Source organism: Notolepis coatsorum (assembly GCF_963971535.1).
Source record: "Notolepis coatsorum genome assembly, chromosome: 16".
Classification (NCBI taxonomy): Eukaryota; Metazoa; Chordata; class Actinopteri; order Aulopiformes; family Paralepididae; genus Notolepis; species Notolepis coatsorum.
The window spans coordinates 22,370,004-22,390,027 of NC_140180.1; the positions used below are offsets into that span (position 1 = coordinate 22,370,004).

At 40.8% G+C, this 20,024-nt stretch overlaps 1 protein-coding gene across 1 annotated transcript in view; it reads left to right on the forward strand.

Annotated features, from left to right (window-relative positions):
- ddx41 (DEAD (Asp-Glu-Ala-Asp) box polypeptide 41) overlaps window positions 1-20,024 on the forward strand; it is a 35,593-nt gene continuing 15,569 nt past the window's right edge. The window contains exons 1-9 of the mRNA XM_084332334.1: window positions 1-171; window positions 5,109-5,204; window positions 5,547-5,691; window positions 6,470-6,544; window positions 8,179-8,239; window positions 8,691-8,827; window positions 15,291-15,363; window positions 15,459-15,612; window positions 17,613-17,749. Of these exons, the coding sequence (XP_084188460.1) occupies window positions 145-171; window positions 5,109-5,204; window positions 5,547-5,691; window positions 6,470-6,544; window positions 8,179-8,239; window positions 8,691-8,827; window positions 15,291-15,363; window positions 15,459-15,612; window positions 17,613-17,749 (905 nt within the window). The 5' untranslated portion in view covers window positions 1-144. The remainder of the gene's footprint in view (window positions 172-5,108; window positions 5,205-5,546; window positions 5,692-6,469; window positions 6,545-8,178; window positions 8,240-8,690; window positions 8,828-15,290; window positions 15,364-15,458; window positions 15,613-17,612; window positions 17,750-20,024) is intronic.

Consider the following 20,024-nt stretch of genomic DNA (forward strand, 5'->3'; position numbering starts at 1 on the left):
ACCAGGCTGCGTTCTTCAGTCGTTTTCTCCAAGTGCAAAGCAAACACACAGGCATTTTTAATAACGCACAATACACACTATTTACTACTGCCAATACTCAGTTAAGATAGCAGTGTAACGCTAGGAAGACTGGTCATCATCACAATGGAGATCGAAAGCAAGTCCAAGAAGGTAAGTGGGTACTACTACTAACGTTATCGAGAGACTGAGTTAAAGACGAGCTGGTTCTCGCACGAGTCGTCGTCAATTCTGCTTCAAGATTCAAAATGATTTGTATATATTGGCATGTCATGTGCACAGTTAACCCGTTTGCCGTACAATGAAACACGTATTTTTGATAGTCCGTCCTACACAACACCACACGGATCACACAATAGAATGAACAACTGAAATACAAGCTAATGCTAAATGCTAAAAACAACTAAAGGCCCGGTGACGCTCAGGTGAACCACAACACTGGCCCAGACATGGATGATGTGCCACAGCTATTCTAAATGAGATTTGATTACAAATTCCTACACAAACCTGGCTCAGTTTTGGAAGGCAGGAAAACGAGACCTCTAATTCACTACACGCTAATATTGGTGTGTCGGTTCAAATAACAAACTCAGCAAGGCCGACGGCTTCTCAGTTACAGTGGGTGACAACATTGTCACAAGGAAAGAAGATATTACCTACCTGGGTTCCATCCTAGAGGCAAATCTTTCCTGTGACAAAATGGCATCCAAGGTAATAAAAAAAAAGTCAACCAACGAACAAGATTCTTGTACCGGATCTCCTCTGGTAAACAAGAATACCATGAAGACTCTAGCAGGAGCACTCATTCAAGGGTACTATGACTATGCTTGCACCTCATGGTACCAAAGCACCTCAAAGGCGCTAAAAACAAAATTACAAACATCACAAAACAAACTAGTCAGACTACTACTTGACCTTACTCCTAGAACCCACCTCACCCCTGCCCATTTTGACAACCTAGGATGACTTAGAGTAGACGACAGAGTACAGCAACTTGCAATGGGCCTGGTCTACAAGATACACTACACAACCAAGGTACCCATGTACATGTCAAAATACTTCCCAAAGGTCTGAATACCACGACCACAACACCAGAGGGAGCTCCCCAAATCATGTTAAACCCAGATTCGGCTCAAACGAGGGACTAAACACGTTTAGCAATTATGCCACATCAATGTGGAACGCCCTACCCACAGCTGTAAAGGAATGTGAATCACTACCCACTTTCAAAACCACTCTCAAAGAGCACCTAAGGGAGACTGCAATTCGAAACTGGCCACCGTAAATGTCCTAACCCAACCCCCTCCAATGTACAATAAATGTCCTATTAAACCCAATAATACACGAGACCCTCTTCTTGGGACCAAGTAAGTTTTAGTCGATAATCCAATGTACAGTTACCCCACACCCCACCAACTACAATGTACAGGCACGGACAAATTGTGGACCGTGGTTGAATAATGAGATGAGAAGTCTGATGGTCCAACGAGATGATGCAAATAGAACAGGCAATCCATGTGACAAACAACATTACTGTAAACTAAGAAACGCGGTAACCAAATTGAATAAATGTAGAAAGAAGGTATACTACATGCAGAAAATCAGTGATTCTAAAAATTATGGGAACAAATTATGGAGAACGTTAAATAACATAATGGGGAGGAACTCAAACATGCATCATTCCTTTATAGAAACAGAGGGTAAATTCCTTACCAAGCCAGAAGATATTGCAAATCATTTGAATGATTACTTTACAAATAAAGTAGACAAGCTGAGGAATGCCATGGGTGCAGTCGAGGACACAGTGTCACATAACAATAACATCATTAAAGATTGTATCATGAAGGAAAAGCAGTGCATGTTTGAGTTCCACCATGTTACAGAGGAAATGTTGAAAATATGCTTTTACACCTGTCTGATGATAAATCTCCTGGTATTGACAACTTGGATGGTAAACTGCTCAAAATGACTGTCGAATACATATCTAAGCCATTAAGTCACATCTTCAATAAATGTTTAGAGCAAGGTGTGTGCCCTGAGATCTGGAAGGAAGCCAAGGTTATCCCATTACCTAAGGACAAAAGAAAAACCTTCACTGGTGCCAATAGTCGACCCATAAGTCTCCTCCCAGTGTTAAGTAAAATAATAGAAAATAATTTATACACCCAAATTCAAAACTACTTGACCGACGAATGGTTTAAGAGCATGGATGATGGGAGGCTTGTTGGAGCTGTGATGTTAGACTTTAGCGCAGCTTTCGATGTGATCGATCATAGTCTGCTGCTGAACAAACTCAAATGCTATGGCTTTGGCTCTGTTGCTATGTGTTGGATGGAGACCTACCTGACTAGGAGAAGCCAGAGAGTATTTTTCAATGGGAGCTTTTCTGAAAGTAAGGTGTTGCAGTGTGGGGTCCCACAGGGAAGTTCGCTTGGGCCTTTGCTATACTCAATATTCACAAACGACCTCCTTTATGTATTAAATAAATCTAGTGTAATCATGTATGCTGACGATTCGACAATGTACAGTACAGCTAGCATCAACATGTAGTGAGTTAAACAATATACTTGGAATAGAGCTTAAAGCCATAACAGACTGGGTCAACAATAACAAACTGGTACTCAACATTGCAAAAACAAAAGCAATGGTGTTCGGATCCAGGCACATATTAAGCAGCGATCCACAATTAAGCCTGACTCTGGCTAGTCAGCCAGTGGAACAGGTAAAAGAGGCTACGTTGCTTGGCATGGTTCTTGATTCAGGTTTAAAGTGGACAAAGCAAATTGACAGTATCATAACAAAAATAGGAAGGAGCATAGCTTTGACAAGAAAATGCACAAAGTATTTAACACCAACCACTTTGAAAGAAGTCATCCAGGCTCTGGTTTTGTCACATCTTGAGTACTGTCCCGTAATATGGTCATCAGCAGCAAAAACACATATACAGAAACTACAAATAGCTCAAAATAAGGCTGCAAGGCTAGCTCTCCACTGTTCAAAGCGCACTAACATTGGAGTTATGCACAGACAATTATCATGGCTTCCGGTTGAGAAACGTCTGCAATCCCGTCTCATTACTTTTCTCAAATGTTCAAGTTGTCAAAAAACCACAGTATTTTTATGATCATATAGTTTACATAAGAGAAGAACATGACCATATGACTAGACAAGCTACGTCAGGCCATCTAATGGCACCTAAACCGAGAACAAATCTACTAAAATCTTCTGTGACTTACAGAGCTATCATGGAATGGAACTCATTGCCAAGCTACTTAGCAGAAATAGAATCCAAGGCTACCTTCAAGAGGAAGTTAAAGTGCCATCTGCTGGGCGAGCATGCACTGAGCCCTTATGGCATAGAGGTGAAAACTAGAGTTGTTCCGATACCGATACCAGTATCGGAAATGCCGCCGATACTGCCTAAAATGCTGGTATCGGTATCGGCAAGTACACATGAATTGTAGCCTCCGATCCCATGATGTAATTTATCTCCTGCCGAGTCCTGCGGAGAGTGAGGATTATAAAATGAACATGTTTTAAAGTGTGATGCTGTGTCATTTTAACAGCAGATACACTTTCTTAAATTCCATTGTCCCCGACAGTGCTGGTGTGACGGGGAGCTCGGACGGGATGTGTTTTGCTGGTGTTATGATGGCATTAGCTGGAAAGATAGCTAGTTGGAACAACATCCGCTTTAACGTTACATCAAATCGGATGATCGCCTGTCCTTTCTCCAGGACCTAACACTGTCCGTGACCGGCTATCAACAATAATGCACCCACGGTGAATTGTATAAGTAGCTACTGACTAGCGTTAGCTGACTATTACTAACGTTATCAAATGTCAATGCGGGAAGACGAGCTAGGTCAGTTAGCTTAGCTTGATAACGTTACCGTGTCTAAAGTTGGTGCATAATCCAGCAATAATGGCTGCAGACCTGCAAGCAAAGTACAGCAAGTGCCAAAAGATAAGAGTCTGAGGCGGAGTTTCAAAAGAGAATGTTGAATATTTATTTTGCATCAAAAATCACAACATGAACGTTCTATCTCCCACTAGCTTACAGACTGAATAGGGTATATCTGCAGAGCCACTGAGTAGCGAGTGCAACACCGTTTAATGTCCGTGTGGATCATTGGAGTAGGGTATATCTGCAGTGCTGCAGCCCATACTCATTGATTAATAATACTAATACAAATCTATACAATCACCTGTTGTTGAATAAATACCATTACTTTTTAGTTATGACTAAAAAAACAGTATAACAGTATCTTAAAAAAAAAAAAAAAAAAGGTATAATTTATATAATTTTTTTATTTAAATTTTTTTATGTATGCACTGGTATCGGATAAATATCGGTATCGGCCGATACCCAAAGCTTAGGTATCGGTATCGGATCGGAAAGGGAAAAATGGTATCGGAACATCTCTAGTGAAAACCAGTTGACTGTTGGTTGTGTTTAAGTTGATGGCGGTGAGTGCTGCTCAGGAAGCACTATTTGTTTGATTTGTTATTTTAGTTATTTTATTTGAATGCTTTTTGCTGGTGGATATTTTGTACAATGTCATTCTAACTGATGTTGATAGTGATGTAATTGATGATGTGACTGATGTTGATGATGATGTAATGTATCGGACCCCAGGAAGAATAGCTTTTGCCTAGTGCAAAAGCTAATGGGGATCCTAAATAAACATAAACAGTTTACCCCCCAGTTACCCATTACCTATTGGACCATGAGATGTTCAACCTATTAGTGACACCACACAAGCAGCTCAGATTTCAGGGACTATGGATAGGCTCTCCCCTACACACACACACACACACACACACACACAGAAGTAACCTGTAACTGATTGTGTTTTATAGATGCGTAATATACCCAGATTATATTTTGTGACTATATTTTGTGACTAATCTATTTACTGCTGGCCGGGTGACATGATCTGGGGTAGGGCTGCACGATTTGCTGAAAGAGTGCGATTGCGATTATTTTGGACAATATTATCATTACGATATATGGGGCATTGTTGTTTTTACAGAGACCCTCTGGGGAGGATGGAAAGGCTGATCTGGGGTTATTGTTGTTTCTACAGAGACCCTCTGGGGAGAATGGAAAGGCTGGCTTAGAAGGATCTGGGGACGATGACTACGTGCCATATGTTCCCGTCAAAATACGAAAGCATCAAACGGTAAGTCGCTACAGATTTAAATAAATGAGAGAGAAAAATATAGTTTAATCAACTGACACAAGGAGGAGTGCTAAGTGCTAACATGTTTAGTAATGGGCCATGTGGGCACGGCTATCAAACCGGTCCGATCGGTCTATCGCTAGTTCATACCACCACACTGTCTATCGCTAGTTCATACCACCACACTGTCTATCGCTGTTCATACCACCACACTGTCTATCGCTAGTTCATACCACCACACTGTCTATCGCTAGTTCATACCACCACACTGTCTATCGCTAGTTCATACCACCACACTGCCTTTGCAATTTTGTTGCGTTTAAAACTTGAATGGACCTCCAGATGCAGAAGATGTTGCGGCTGCGGGGGAAGGCGGTGGACGATGATCAGAAGGACGAGGGCGAGCAGAGGGACGAGGACGAGGCGGGTCCACGCTCCACCGTCAGCCTCCTGGACCAGCACCAGCACCTCAAGGAGAAGGCAGAGGGTAATGCATCTAAAACCACACCCAAGACTGTGGCTTAGGATGGATGTCTCCCCGTTTTCTTTAGATTCTACTACTGCATAGCAAACAAAATTACATGACGTATAAATTCATTAATTTTTTCAGTCTTTGTTTATTCTGGAAATTACAGTGAGGGGCAGCCCACGTTTTCAGTGTTGTCATTTTACATTCACATAATCATCATCGATTAAACAAACAAAAAACAAGACAAGACCTGCTTGAGATGTTGAGATGAGATGAAGTCCTGATGCTGCTTTCTACTCTGTATGGTTTTTGCTGCAAAACAGTACAACATCCAAAGACAAATGTCCTTACTGGGACAATTATCTTATTTAATAGAAATAATATTTTCTCCGTTATTGAATACGATCATATTGAATGAGGATTCTGTGAGTTTTCATCCGTTATGTACTTATTCGTTTAGTTGTATTATGTACTTATTAGTTTAGATTTGTTATGTACTTATTAGTTTAGTTTTGTTATGTACTTACAGTATCAGTTTAGGTTTATTATGTACTTATTAGTTTAGTTTTGTTATGTACTTATTAGTTTAGTTTATGTACTTATTAGTTTTGTTTTGTTATGTACTTATTCGTTTTGTATCTCTGATCTGTTTAACCTTTTTGCCCCTCTAAACCTATTACATTTTCATCTCTTTTATTCCTCGCCGTGCTGTTCCGTTGCAACAAAGTAATTTTCCCACACAGGGAAGTGTCTTATTTCATCTCATCTCACCTGTTCTGTGCGCATCTGTTTTCAGCCCGTAAGGAGTCGGCCAAGGAGAAGCAGCTGAAGGAGGAGGAGAAGATTCTCGAGAGTGTTGCAGAGGGCAGAGGTAAACATAATGGCCCCATCTGATCAGCACCCCTTTATTCGCCATGTGTAGGGATACACCAACATTTGACTTGAGTTTATCTGCGCAAGAACATACAACTGTCCACGTTCTTCAACAACACGGTACACGACAGCGGACATCCTGCATACCGTATGGAATTTACCAACGGACATTAGACTATACCACGAACGTAACATAATACAACATTCTGTGCACACCAAAAGAAATGTGCACCTAAATTATATATGCATATTAATATCTCAAAGTTACGGTAAGTCATTCTCTCACTGTAAATTAATGTTGGCTGAGATCGCATGTGGAAATGGGGGCGACATTGGTTCAGGAGGTAGAGCGGTCTTCTGGTAATTGGAAGGTTCCTGGTTCGATTCCCGCTTATCCCAGGCAGCATGTCGAAGGGTCCTTGAGCAAGACACTTAACTGCTCTCAATGAGCTGGTTGGCATGGTCGCCTCCGGCCGTCGGTGTGTGAGTGAATGGGTGAATGGGTGAATGTGAGGAACAAAATTGTAAACGCACCATTTACCATTTAAATGGGAGTGCAGAGTCGTGAAAATGTTAATGTTTTCGCTCCAACGTCTCTTTCGCTCTGACGCCTATTAACCTTTTGGTTGCCGAAAACGTAGAACTACGTTTCTGTCGCCCAATCGTTGAGTGCCGGAAACGTAGATCTATGTTTTTCTCACGGTATTTCTTTTATTCGCTATTGCCATTCATAATTCAGCGGGGCACCTTGTGCATACTGTTCTGAGTGTGTCTGAGCTGGCAGACGGTCTTATACCGCCTTCTAACACCTTCGGCCATTATTGCCCCCCGTTAGAAACGGGTTAGTTTATTTTCTCTACTTAGCTGCGGCGTGGGGGCGGGTCCTAAACACTCCGGCAAAACACACGCTTGTAGGGATGGTTTGGACTACTGACCCCGCCCGCCCGTTGAAGTGCAATGCCCAACAACGTCGGAGACAGGATCGCTGTGGATAACTGGAATGGCGATCAGATAATTGGATTCTTTTTTTTGCATTACATCAGATACCAGGTAAGGACACTATATATGAAAGCTTGCGTTGATCTGATATTTATTTCTACCGCGATTGAAGCTATCTGTGTTTTATGTGTGTGGCTGTTTTCCGTTGGGTGCAGGAGGGGCACATTTCATGTATTCACGAGGAAGGATAATGATAATCTAGCATTGATTTCAGGAAGATCCGATAATCGAGTGAAAAATTACAACGTGTTTATTGAATTACACAAAAACGCTGTTTTCGCGTCTTTTCCCTGGATTTACTCAGAAGCAACCAAACTATATTCATATTCAAAACGGTATAAAACGGAAATGTATGGATGAAAAAACAATCGGTTGTTTGCACGTTGACCAGAAGCAACTCACTGAGACTCGACGGCGTTATTAGACCCATAGCTATACTATAAAATATAGGGTTAGCTCTACAAACTACAACTACGTTTACATGGGGTTAATGGACGGCAAGGACGGGGTCACTTCCCGGAAGAGGCGTGGCACTCAATGTGTTAATAATCAGATTAAAATACATATAAAGTGCTGAATGTAAAAGTGGAGTTTTTAAATTGCTACAATGTACTTTTATTTATCCCCTTTCAGCTTTGATGTCTGTGAAGGAAATGGCAAAAGGAATCATATACGACGATCCCATCAAAACCAGGTGAGCTCCTCTACGCAATTTCAGTTCAGTTCAGTTTTTTTTTTTTTCAGGCTTTGGACACACATAAATCGCCAACGTTTTACCAGCTGCTATTGCAGCATTGTCCGAAAAGGGCTAGGGAGAAGCACTAGGCTTGTCGGGGCCCTACCCCTGAAGACTTACGTTTAGTTTTTTTATTTTTTATTTACATACATATAGTACACATTACAGTACACACATATAGTACACATTACAGTATTAGTATACCTGCAGTATATAATAGTATATATATAATATAGTGTATACAGCACATATATAATGTGATATGAGATATATAGTACATGATATATACAATATATATATAATATAGTACCATAATATAATAGTATATACTGCCTCTACGCAATTAAAATTGTGTAAGTGTAACGAGTAGCCGTGTAATTTCCTGTAAACCCGACTGGTCTCTCTGCAGCTGGAAGGCTCCGCGTTACATCCTCAACATGCCTGAGGCGAGACACGAGCGCGTCCGGAAGAAGTACCACATCCTGGTGGACGGAGAACTTATCCCGGCGCCCATCAAGAGCTTCAGAGAGATGAAGTTTCCACCAGGTCTTCTTCTTTTACCGATCTTTACTCCACACAAAACTGCGGTGTCTGCGGGGTATTAAAGTCTTAAATTCACAAGTCTCAATTTAAGACCATAACCTCTTCCACCCGTGCGGTCCGGTACCATGTCACAACAGCAGTCATAGTGTATATTTTCAGCAATACGTTTGTTTACCAATAGGATAAAGTGTTATTAGTGAGATTTTTGTTTTTGAAATGTGATAATACTTTTGCGGAGATCCGCCATTTTGAATTAGTGGCCGTCGCCGAATGATGATGATTTGTAGTCATGAGCACAGGGCATCCAGAGCTCTCAATGAGCGTTGACATTTCTAAAAACTACAGTACCCAGGGAATTCTAGCTTCCTGCAAACTAATTATTTGTGTATGAATCTTTTTTATTTCTCGTGATACTATATCACAAAACTAGGGCTGTCTTAAATACTTCGAAGCTTCGTTCGATGGAATATGTAAAAAAAAAAATATTTTAATTTTTTGTTTTTTTTGCAAAATCAACTCTGCCTCTTTGTTAATTACAATAAGCAATGCTGTTTGTTATTTAAGATGAGGTCGGACTCGGCACTGACAGATTTGTGTTCATTGTGCTGCTTTTCTAAAGCCTCAAATGACGGCTTACAATATTTCATGGAAGCAAAGTGTTTAGTTTGTCTAAGATTTAAAAAGGTTTAAACTTTACAGCACTGACAAAGTTGAACAAAGTGCTGTACAAGTCCCACAACATAAATTAAAAAAAAAAGTATAATAAATATTTTTTTAATATATATATATTTTTAAGCGTCGAATTAAAATCGAATCTCTGCCCGAAGCTTCGAATTCCAAAAAAAAATCGAAGGTCAGCCCTACACAACTGAACGTTATTGGCATAGATTGGAGCGCAGTTAGTGTGTCTACCTTCTATGAACATTAGGGCCGACCTTCGAATTTTCTTTTGGCATTCGAAGCTTCGGGGCCGAGATTCGATTTTAACACTATGATCGCCGTGAACGAGTTTTCACGTCATTCCGAGCCATGCTCATTCTGCCGAAGACGCCGTAACTCGTCTTTGATGTCAATATTTCAAAAATCTGTCATCGAAATCATATTTCCTTTCCGGAGCCCTGAGACACAGTGCAAAGCTCCACTCAACTCTCTAGCGGTTCAAGAGCGCCATCTGGTGGCCGATCGGCAGATCGCCAGCCGGAAATTAACCTTTGAACCGGTAGTGCTCATCCATATGTGGTCCGACCACTCGCTATAGCTCCCGCGACTCCATCTTGAAACACTGGATAATAGATCGCTCGCCCTAACTCAATAAACAACGTTATTTGGACGTATATACTATTATACAACCTGGAATTGGATCGGGTAAGATTCAGCGTTATTTTCTAACGTATTCTATACTAACTGATCTGATGAACATATGACCCACTCTGGATGAATCATCTAACGCTGCCCACGGAATTATAAACGATCCCCCGCCCATCCGGTCATCATCAGATGATGCGTAGAAACTTCTAGAACCACGTCCAGTTGAAACTTTTTATCTCGCACAGATTCCTACCAAACTGTATTTGATCATCAATATAATGCATTTGGGGCTATAAATCACGTTCTGAAGAAAGCTGCAGAAAACGATAAAAACATACTTATACTTTAGAGTAGACCATATTTTAGTATGAATATGTGAATGAAAAAGTTTAACGTTGCTACACCCTGAACAATACATATAGGACATTGAATGGGCCATAATAATGGCAATTTAGCAATAGGATTTAAAAAGTTATAGCCCTGCAAAGAAGGGGAACTTCTCCATAGACAAATAGAGCTGGCGAGGGATGGTAAATTATGAATTTAACCCATGGCGATTAAAGTGTTAATTCAAAGCTTCGAGATAAAAAATAAAGAATATTCTTTTATTTAAATTAGTTTTTATGTTGTGGGACTTGTACAGCACTTTGTTCAACTTTGTCAGTGCTGTAACGTTTAAACCTTTTAAAATCTTAGACAAACGAAACACTTTGCTTTCATGAAATATTGTAAGCCGTCATTTGAGGCTTTATAAAAGCAGCACAATGAACACAAGTCTGTCAGTGCCGAGTCCGACCTTGCTTGTTGTAGTTAACAAAGAGGCAGAGTTGATTTAGCAACAAAAAAAAAAAAAATTATATATTCGAATTTTATTTTCCCATTCGAAACCCATCCCCATCGAACAAAGCTTCGAAGTATTTAAGACAGCCCTAGTGAACAACCATCTGTGTTGAAATCCGATCCAAAATGGCGGAGCCATATCCAGAATCTAACTGTACATACAGTAGATTTCATTTCATTTGTCATTCTCGATGCACGCCCTGTTGATACTAAATCCAAATTGAACTCCAGCCATTTGAAAGAGGAGATATGGCCCGATCCATAGATGTGCGAGTTGGCTATAATAAGGTAATTTATAGGCCTCATATTCTATATTCTATAATAATATTTTAAATTGCATGGGTCCGGATTAGTGGTCTGCAAGGGCCTTGAAATTAAGCCCGTGCCCAGCCCGAGCCCATGACGTTCAGGCCCTGCCCGACTGTAATGCAACATTTGAAGCCCTAGCCCAAATGAAAACCCAAATATACCGGTATATATATATTTTTTTTACTTACATTTTTGTAATTCTTTTTATTTGTTTAAATATTCGAAACACGGTTTTATATGAACTTAATAAATAAACGAAAATGTCCAATAGGTCTGCCTAAATAACAGATAGGCGCTGAAAACTAACAAGCATTATATATATATACTTTTTTTATATATTTTTTAATAATTTTTTAAACATAAACATAACAACAAATTAACAAGCATTATATTATAGCCAAATATAAATTTTAGTTTTAGATATTCAAAACACTGTTTATATATTAACTTAATAAATAAACAAAAACGAAAATGTCCAATAGGTCTACCTAAATAACGCATATCACGCTGAAAACTAAGAAGCATTTACATAGCCTGTTTCGCTCTTATTAGAATGCCGTCCCAGTGCTCGCTTAGACTGACTCACACGGCAGCCTCGTAAAATGTATTGAAGGCTATATGGAATCTTCTTTGACACACACACACGACACAATAGCCTACTCAGTCACTATACAAACAAACCGAAAACAGAAATCAGATTTCGAGCAGAGCAACATTTATATAACAGAACAGGGCAGCAGCGACTCCACACGAGCAAATAATAATACATCAGACTCACCACTTCGCTGTTGATGTCAGCAATGCGTTGAACAACATTAACAAAACTTCACCAACCGGCTACATACATCCAAGAACAAATTAAAACGTTCGCCAACTGGCTATATTCCAACTTCAAACAACCAATGCTACTTCGGTCCGGTTCATTTGTTCATCATCCACCTGAGGGCTTCATCACTGTTCTACTCTCCTCGAGTTCTCCCTGCAGGCTGTGGTAATTACATCCAAATGTTTCCAAAAATGCAGCTTTCCCTTTCCCTTTACTATTTTATCTGTTAACTTCTACATCTTGACTCCTCAGACACGAGGCTTTCACTCTCTGATGACAGCACTACGTTACGCAAAACAGAAAGTGAAACCGTAAAAGGTTATCCTATAACCCTAGTTATACGAGTATAGCGAGCGAGCAATAAAAAAATTAAAAAAAAAGAGGGCGCTGCCCGGCCGAGCTCGAATTATTTATTTAAAAACAAAGCCCTACCCAGCCCGAACCGGTCGGGTAGGGCCCCGTTGGGCTCGGGCAGGGATGCAGTGCACTAGTCCGGCTGGCAGAATTCAGTACTGTATCTACAAAACCTTCTGGTTAATCATCTTCCCTTTATTAATTTACTTAGATGTTTTGTACACATGATCTCAAGAAGGTACTGAACGAGCTCAGTGGCAGTTTTTCATGTCTGGACATTTTTAGCATGGTGTTATTCACTGTCAAAGATGCAAAGAAAAAATCATAATTCATATTCTCCTTTGTTTCATCACAATTTAAGCAAGCCTAGTAATAGACACAATATTTCTGACACTGGGAATAAATTCACTGAGGTCCATAGGTGTCCCTAGATACCAAGAACATGCAAATGGACTTGTAGAAGTGGAGCAATCTTCCATTTACTTAGGTATGTATTGTAGGCGGATTTAAAAAAAAATAGGTCTCCGGGTTTCAGCGCCAGCTGTGTAAGCCATCCTTGTACTCATTGCGCCACCGCTGTAAGAGATAGGGATTTTCACTGTGCGTCGCAGTGTTTGCAGGGATATATCTATATTCTATATTATAGCTATGGAGACAATACTATGGCCCATTTGACATTAACTATCCCTCATTCAACATGTGAAAAATTATTAATTTACGTTTTGGAGTATGTTACATGATTGTTGCGATCGATGTGAAATCATTGTTGGATCAAAGTAGGATTGATGTCATATAGTCCTTACCTTTACTAGGAGGTATCCCAAAAAGAATATTCCAATTGTCTGATCGCGATTTCCAGTATTAATGTTGATCGGGTCCCTGACATGAAGTGGCACAAGATATGCCTCAAGTGTGCTGAACGCGTTTCGAAGTGGTCGGATGAAGCGATTTACTTGGCTTGGTCTAAATTCTCCGCCTGGACGAAATTAGATGTGACACACAGGCTGCATGCGTGGCAATTAGGAACCGGCTCCCAACGGGAACCGGTTCGCGATTCCCATCCCTAAACAAACCTCAATGTTATTGCTATAAAATACAACATATATTGTTTCATTACCTTTCTGTGAATGTCTAGGAGAAAACCGTGTCTCAATCCGGTAAAAAATGGCGGAGCTGTGGACTTTAACTGGAAGTAACTGTACTTACAGTAGATTTCATTCACAGGCTTTGCTGCCCTGTAATGGGCGCCTGGTGATACTAAATCCAGATTTAACTATACCATTGGAAAGAGGGCGGCTAAGTGGCGCAGTGGGCAAGGCACTCGCCACTGACGCAGGAGATGCTGGGTTCGAGCCCAGCTCTCGGTGTTGCTTCCGGCTTGGCTGGTCGTTCATACTAATACAATTGGCAGTATTAGGGGGTGGGAAAGCCGGTGGGTGGGGATCGGACGTTGTGGACAGCGACTCCTACAGGTCGGTTGGTGCGCCTGTACAGCAGAATCAGGAAGCAACGGGGGCAGCGTGAGCCTCCCACGCGTTACTCCTCGCCGCTGAGAGATTGCGCTGTACAGGTGAAAATATGCGACAGCTGCCTCCTCGTGTACCGGAGGGGACACGTGATGCAAGGCTTGGTCCTCACTGCAGCCGACCAGTGGGAGGCATGGTCTAACAACGTTCGAGACAGGGGAGGGGAGAATTGGATAATACGAAATTGGGATGGGAGAAAAATAGAAAATGGGGAGAAAAAGTAGATACAAAAAAAGGAAAGAGGAGATTTGGGCCGATCCATAGATGTATGACCTGATATTCTATATTCATATTTCATATTGCATGTGTCCGGATGGCAAAATTCAGTACTGTATCTTCAAAAACCTCAGTAAATTCAAAGTAATTGTTTTATGCGAGGCTACCGGGAGCTATGTGATAAATTATTTGCTAGTATGGTTGTGAAATTGGTATTACCCGTAATTTTCGCACTATAAGCCGCACCTGAATATAAGCTAAATTGAATGATGTGTATTGTGTACATATATAAGCCACACTGGACTATAAGCTGCAGGTGTTTTAATGTTTAATTACCATATGTAATTAGCATTGGGACACAATACTGTCAGACAAATAACAAGAATTAACTCATTTACAAGTTGTATTAAGTTGAGCAAATAAGGGAACAGATAAATAACATTTAAATGCAGTCAAAAAAGCAATATTTCGATTTTTACATTTTCGGGTTTGGTCACGTCGAGTCACATATAAGCCACACCGTTATATAAGCCGCAGGGTCGAAAAATGGGGGGGAAAGGTGCGGCTTATAGTCTGAAAATTACAGTACATTTTGCTGTAAGTGGTATTAAAAAGGTCTTAAGTCTTACATTTAGGGATGGGTACCGAATTCGGTACTTTTGAGGTACCGAACCGAAACACGTCGGTACTACAGAGTATCGAATCAAGTGAGATACAGAGAGAATTTTTTTTTTTTTTTTTTTTTTTTTGTGTCAACGTTCACACGCACAATATATGCTTACCTAGGATTTGACTTGATTCAACAACAAAGCAGTCGGAGCAATGGCAAGCCGAAAACTGTCGAAATTGTAGTTATTTGAAGTTTGGATATTTTTTTTCACGACTGAGGTAGGTAAATTAAATTTCTTGAGACTAAAGTACCGAAAAAAGGTACCGTTGGGTACCGGTATCTATTCAAATGTGAAAGGTACCCATCCCTACTTACATTTAACTTGTTAAACTTGAAACCTACACATATCCTGGAAAACGAATCACAGATTTTACTATTCTGTTTGAACAATGCTACATTGTTTTTTTGTTTTTTCAGCAATCCTGAAGGGTTTGAAAAAGAAAGGTATTGTTCACCCCACGCCCATTCAAATCCAAGGCGTCCCTACCATGTAAGTGTGTCGGATGTTATTTCTACTCTTGCTTCGACCATCTAACATGTCTGTTGTTCATCATGAGCTGACTGACACAACCTTCTTGTCTGTAGCCTCTCAGGTCGGGACATGATTGGCATTGCCTTCACTGGTTCAGGAAAGACCCTGGTGTTCACTATACCCATCATCATGTTCTGTCTGGAGCAGGAGAAACGGCTGCCTTTCTGTGCGAGGGAGGGGCCTTATGGACTCATCATCTGTCCATCAGTAAGACATGCATTCAACCACTGCAGCCTCGACCACAGCATCTGAAGACCGTTCTTATGTAGACTGATGGAAAGAAGTCCTTATGTATGTAGACCGATGGAAAGACGTTCTTATGTAGACCGATAGAAAGACGTTCTTATGTAGACCGATAGAAAGAAGTCCTTATATAGACAGATAGAAAGACGTTCTTATGTAGACCGATAGAAAGACGTTCTTATGTAGACCGATAGAAAGAAGTCCTTATATAGACAGATAGAAAGATGTTCTTATGTAGACCGATAGAAAGAAGTCCTTATAGACCGATGGAAAGAAGTCCTTATGTAGATCGATGGAAAGAAGTCCTTATATAGACAGATAGAAAGACGTTCTTATGTAGACCGATAGAAAGACGTTCTTATGTAGACCGATAGAAAGAAGTCCTTATATAGACAGATAGAAAGACGTTCTTATGTAGACCGATAGAAAGAAGTCCTTATAGACCGATGGAAAGAAGTCCTTATGTAGATCGATGGAAAGAAGTCCTTATATAGACAGATAGAAAGATGTTCTTTTTTTTTATCCACTTTTTCTCCCACTTTTCTATATTTTCTCCCATCCCAATTTCGTATCATCCAATTCAACCCTCCCCTGTCACGAACGCTGTTTCTTGCCTCCCACAAGCCGGCTGCAATGTGGACTAAGTCATACATAGCACAAGTCCCCTCCGGTACTTGAGGTAACAGCAGTCGCATCTTTTCACCTGCGCAGCTCGATCTCTCAGTGGCGAGGAGTAACGCGTGGGAGGCTCACGCTGCCCCCGACACTTCCTGATTCTACTGCGCAGGCGCACCAACTGACCTGTAGGAGTCGCTGTCCACAACGCCCGATCCCCACCCTTCAGTTTCCCTCCCCGTAATACGGCCAATGTGTATTACTGTGGACGACCAGCTAAACTGAAAGCAAATGTGGAGTGCTGGGCTCGAACAGGCGAGCCCAGCGTCTCCAGATTTCGTGGCGAGCGCCTTGCCCACTACGCCACGTAGCCGCCCTGATAGAAAGATGTTCTTATGTAGACCGATGGAAAGAAGTCCTTATATAGACCGATGGAAAGAAGTCCTTATGTAGACCGATGGAAAGAAGTCCTTATATAGAAAGATAAAAAGAAGTCCTTATGTAGACCGATGGAAAGAAGTCCTTATATAGACAGATAGAAAGAAGTTCCGATGGAAAGGAGTTTTGATTGATTGAACATTTTATTAACAGATTGCAGAATGGGTACAATACAGTACAGCTCAATACACACAATTGTTAAGGGGATGCAGACCAGAGAAATACTTTCGTCTTGTTTACATCAGGGTCCCCCATTTTCAATTCATCATAAGTTCTTATGTAGACCGATGGAAAGAAGTCCTTATATAGACAGATGGAAAGGAGTTCTTATGTAGGCCGATAGAAAGGAGTTCTTATGTAGACCGATGGAAAGAAGTTCTCTAAACCCTGTTACCAAGAGCTCTGCCACTTAATTTGAGATTTAAAGGGGAATTCCATTCAAACTTCTAATATGTTATGTTATTTCCATGACCTATAAGTCAGTTCACTCAATATTTGTGAACATGAGCTACTCTCTCTCCCAAAGCCAGAAACCAGAGAAATGAGAATCAAACCTGTGATGTCATCAAGTATAAAGTCTGGAGCTGCTCCACAGACAATGAATGGGAGACTCCTTTTGTCTTTTTTTCCTTTTTAATATACAAAATGGGCTTCATTTTATAGCAGTGTTCTCAGTTCTGAAACGGAACATGTACCTATGAACTCGGAACATTCCCCCGAGTGCTCTGTCATCTATAAAATATTTCACAATTCATATCTTTATGGAGCAGCTTCAGACTTTATACTTTATTATAGCACAAGTTTGAATTTTACACTCCGGTTTTTGGATTTTGGGAGAGTTTTAAAACAAAATCCCATGTTTGGGTCATTGGTGGCAGGGCTGACATTTGTATTCTCCTGCCCTCCTCCAGAGAGAGTTGGCGAGGCAGACCCACAGCATCATAGAGTACTACTGCAAGCTGCTGGAGGAGGAGGGCACTCCACAGCTGCGCGCTGCTCTCTGCATCGGAGGCATGTCTGTCAAAGACCAGATGGAGGTGGTGAAACTGTGAGTAGGTTTAATTCATTGTTAGGGTTGTTATTAATATTTTGGTGAATAATGACCAAATAACCGATGAACATACTTGTTATATCAGGTTTTCACTCAACACATTCTGGATCCTTTTTTTAGCTACATTCAGACTGCAGACAAAAATGGCCTAAATCAAAATTTTCTTTTTGCTCATTATGTGACTCGGATCAAATCACATGGAATCTGATATTGTCAATGCTGATGTGACCAGGCACAGACTGTAGAGTCTTGTTGAGCCATCTTCCAATTTGTTTTTCCACGATATGAAAGTACAGGTTCATACCTTCAAAATAAGCCATCACTTGTACAAATCTGGCGGATACTTTTTAATTTATGTCTTATAAACCATGATGATGCCACAAGAGCCAGAGACTTTCAAAGCTTTGATCCATTTATTTTAACAATGCATTCTGATCTACTTCACCCAAGGGCCATTGTGATTTCACCTAACCCCTCTCCCACCCAACACCTTCCAGGTGATCTGCAGGAGAGCAGGGAATGTGGTTTTGTTATTATGATGTGATTATGTGAGAGACTGTTTACAGTCTTACTTTTAATTTAGGAATAGATAGAGAAACGATAGGAAATCTAGAAATAGATATAGCGGATATGCAGATGTGTTTATTAGAGAAAACTAAATTCAATATTCTATGCCTTCTATGCAGTCGCACTGTATGCGACGCAGAGCATGTGAGCGGCGCGGAGCGGCCGAGAAATCCGCTCTTCGCTCTCGACGGCTTAGTTCCGCTCTCATTCGCTCATGTTGCCCCCCCCCCAAGCCGCTCAACTTCATTTGCGCATCAAGCGCTCCGGCACTCCAGCCCGCTCAGCAGGAAAAAAATTATTCTTTTGGAGCATGATGTAAATTAGCTTGATTTGACCAAACTACAACAGTCTGCACCCCCTGGGCCCCTTAACAATTGTTTGTATTGAGCCGTATTGTATTGTACCCATTCTGCAATCTGTTATAACGTTTTCAACCATTCTACTAGCTTTACTATGCTAATGTTTGCTAGCCTAGCCGCAATGCTAAGTGTTTATACTGGCAGATCCCATTCACGTTAGCATGTAAGCTAACAACACCAGCGCTCTTTTTGTGAGACTAAACTCTCCGCTCTTGGTGGTACATTGTGTTGATGTTGGTTTCGTTTCATCAATAAATGAGGCAGAACACAGTGAATGTATCCTTTTTTTTATTGCACTTTGTTTGTTTCTTGCTGAAAATAAATGATGCTAAATAGTTCCCGAGGTGATTTAAAGATGGCAGAATTCTGTTTTGACTTAGCAGGATGTGTAGTGACTAGTGACGCGTTCACCCTTCTGATTGGTTGAAAATTGCCTTCATGTTTGAACTACATCGCCACCTATTGCTTTGGCATTGTACTACATATTACATTTTAAAGCCCACTCCGCTCTCACTTCAAAATCCACCCGCTCTGCTCCGCTCACATGCTCTGATGCGATGGAGAGATACATTTTTGGCGGAGAGAAGATAATCTCCCGATTCAGATACAATTTAACACAAACTGTTCCAAAGATATTTAATGTTTCTCTGCCAACAAAGTACCGGGTCCATGTCCGTTCTCTCTTCTTCGTAATGGATTTGGTGCCAGCTCTGCCCGTCTCTGTCATCGAAACTGGAGAAGCTTTTTCACACAGCGTGGGAAATAATACAGCCGGACTATTTACAAGTCGGATTAAGTTTTGTAAATAAGGAGACGGATAGAGAAGCAATGTTCCCTCAAAAGAAAATTCGGTCTGAGCAAACACTCAAACCTCCTGAGCAGACATCAGCAACTACTGAGCAACATACGTCACCTGCCGATTAACCGGTTAGTTGATAAGCGGCGGTTTGTAAAAAATCTGAGAATCTTAACACTTTGGCTGCCTAAGGTTAAATTCATGATATACCATAGATTGCCAGCGCTATTTGTCTATGGAGAAAGTCCCCTTCTTTGCAGGGCTATAACTTTTTAAATTCTATTGCTACATTGCCATTATTAGGGCCCATTCAAAGTCCTATATGTATTGTTCATTGTGTAGCAACGTTAAACTTTTTCATTCACATATTCATAGTAAAGTATGGTCTAATGTATAAGTATGTTTTCATCTCTTTCTGCAGCTTTCTCCAGAACGTGATATATAGCCCCAAATGCATTATATTGATGATGAAATACAGTTTGATGGCAATCAGCGCGATATAAAAAATTCCAACTAGACGTACTTCTAGAAGTTACTACACGTCATCTGA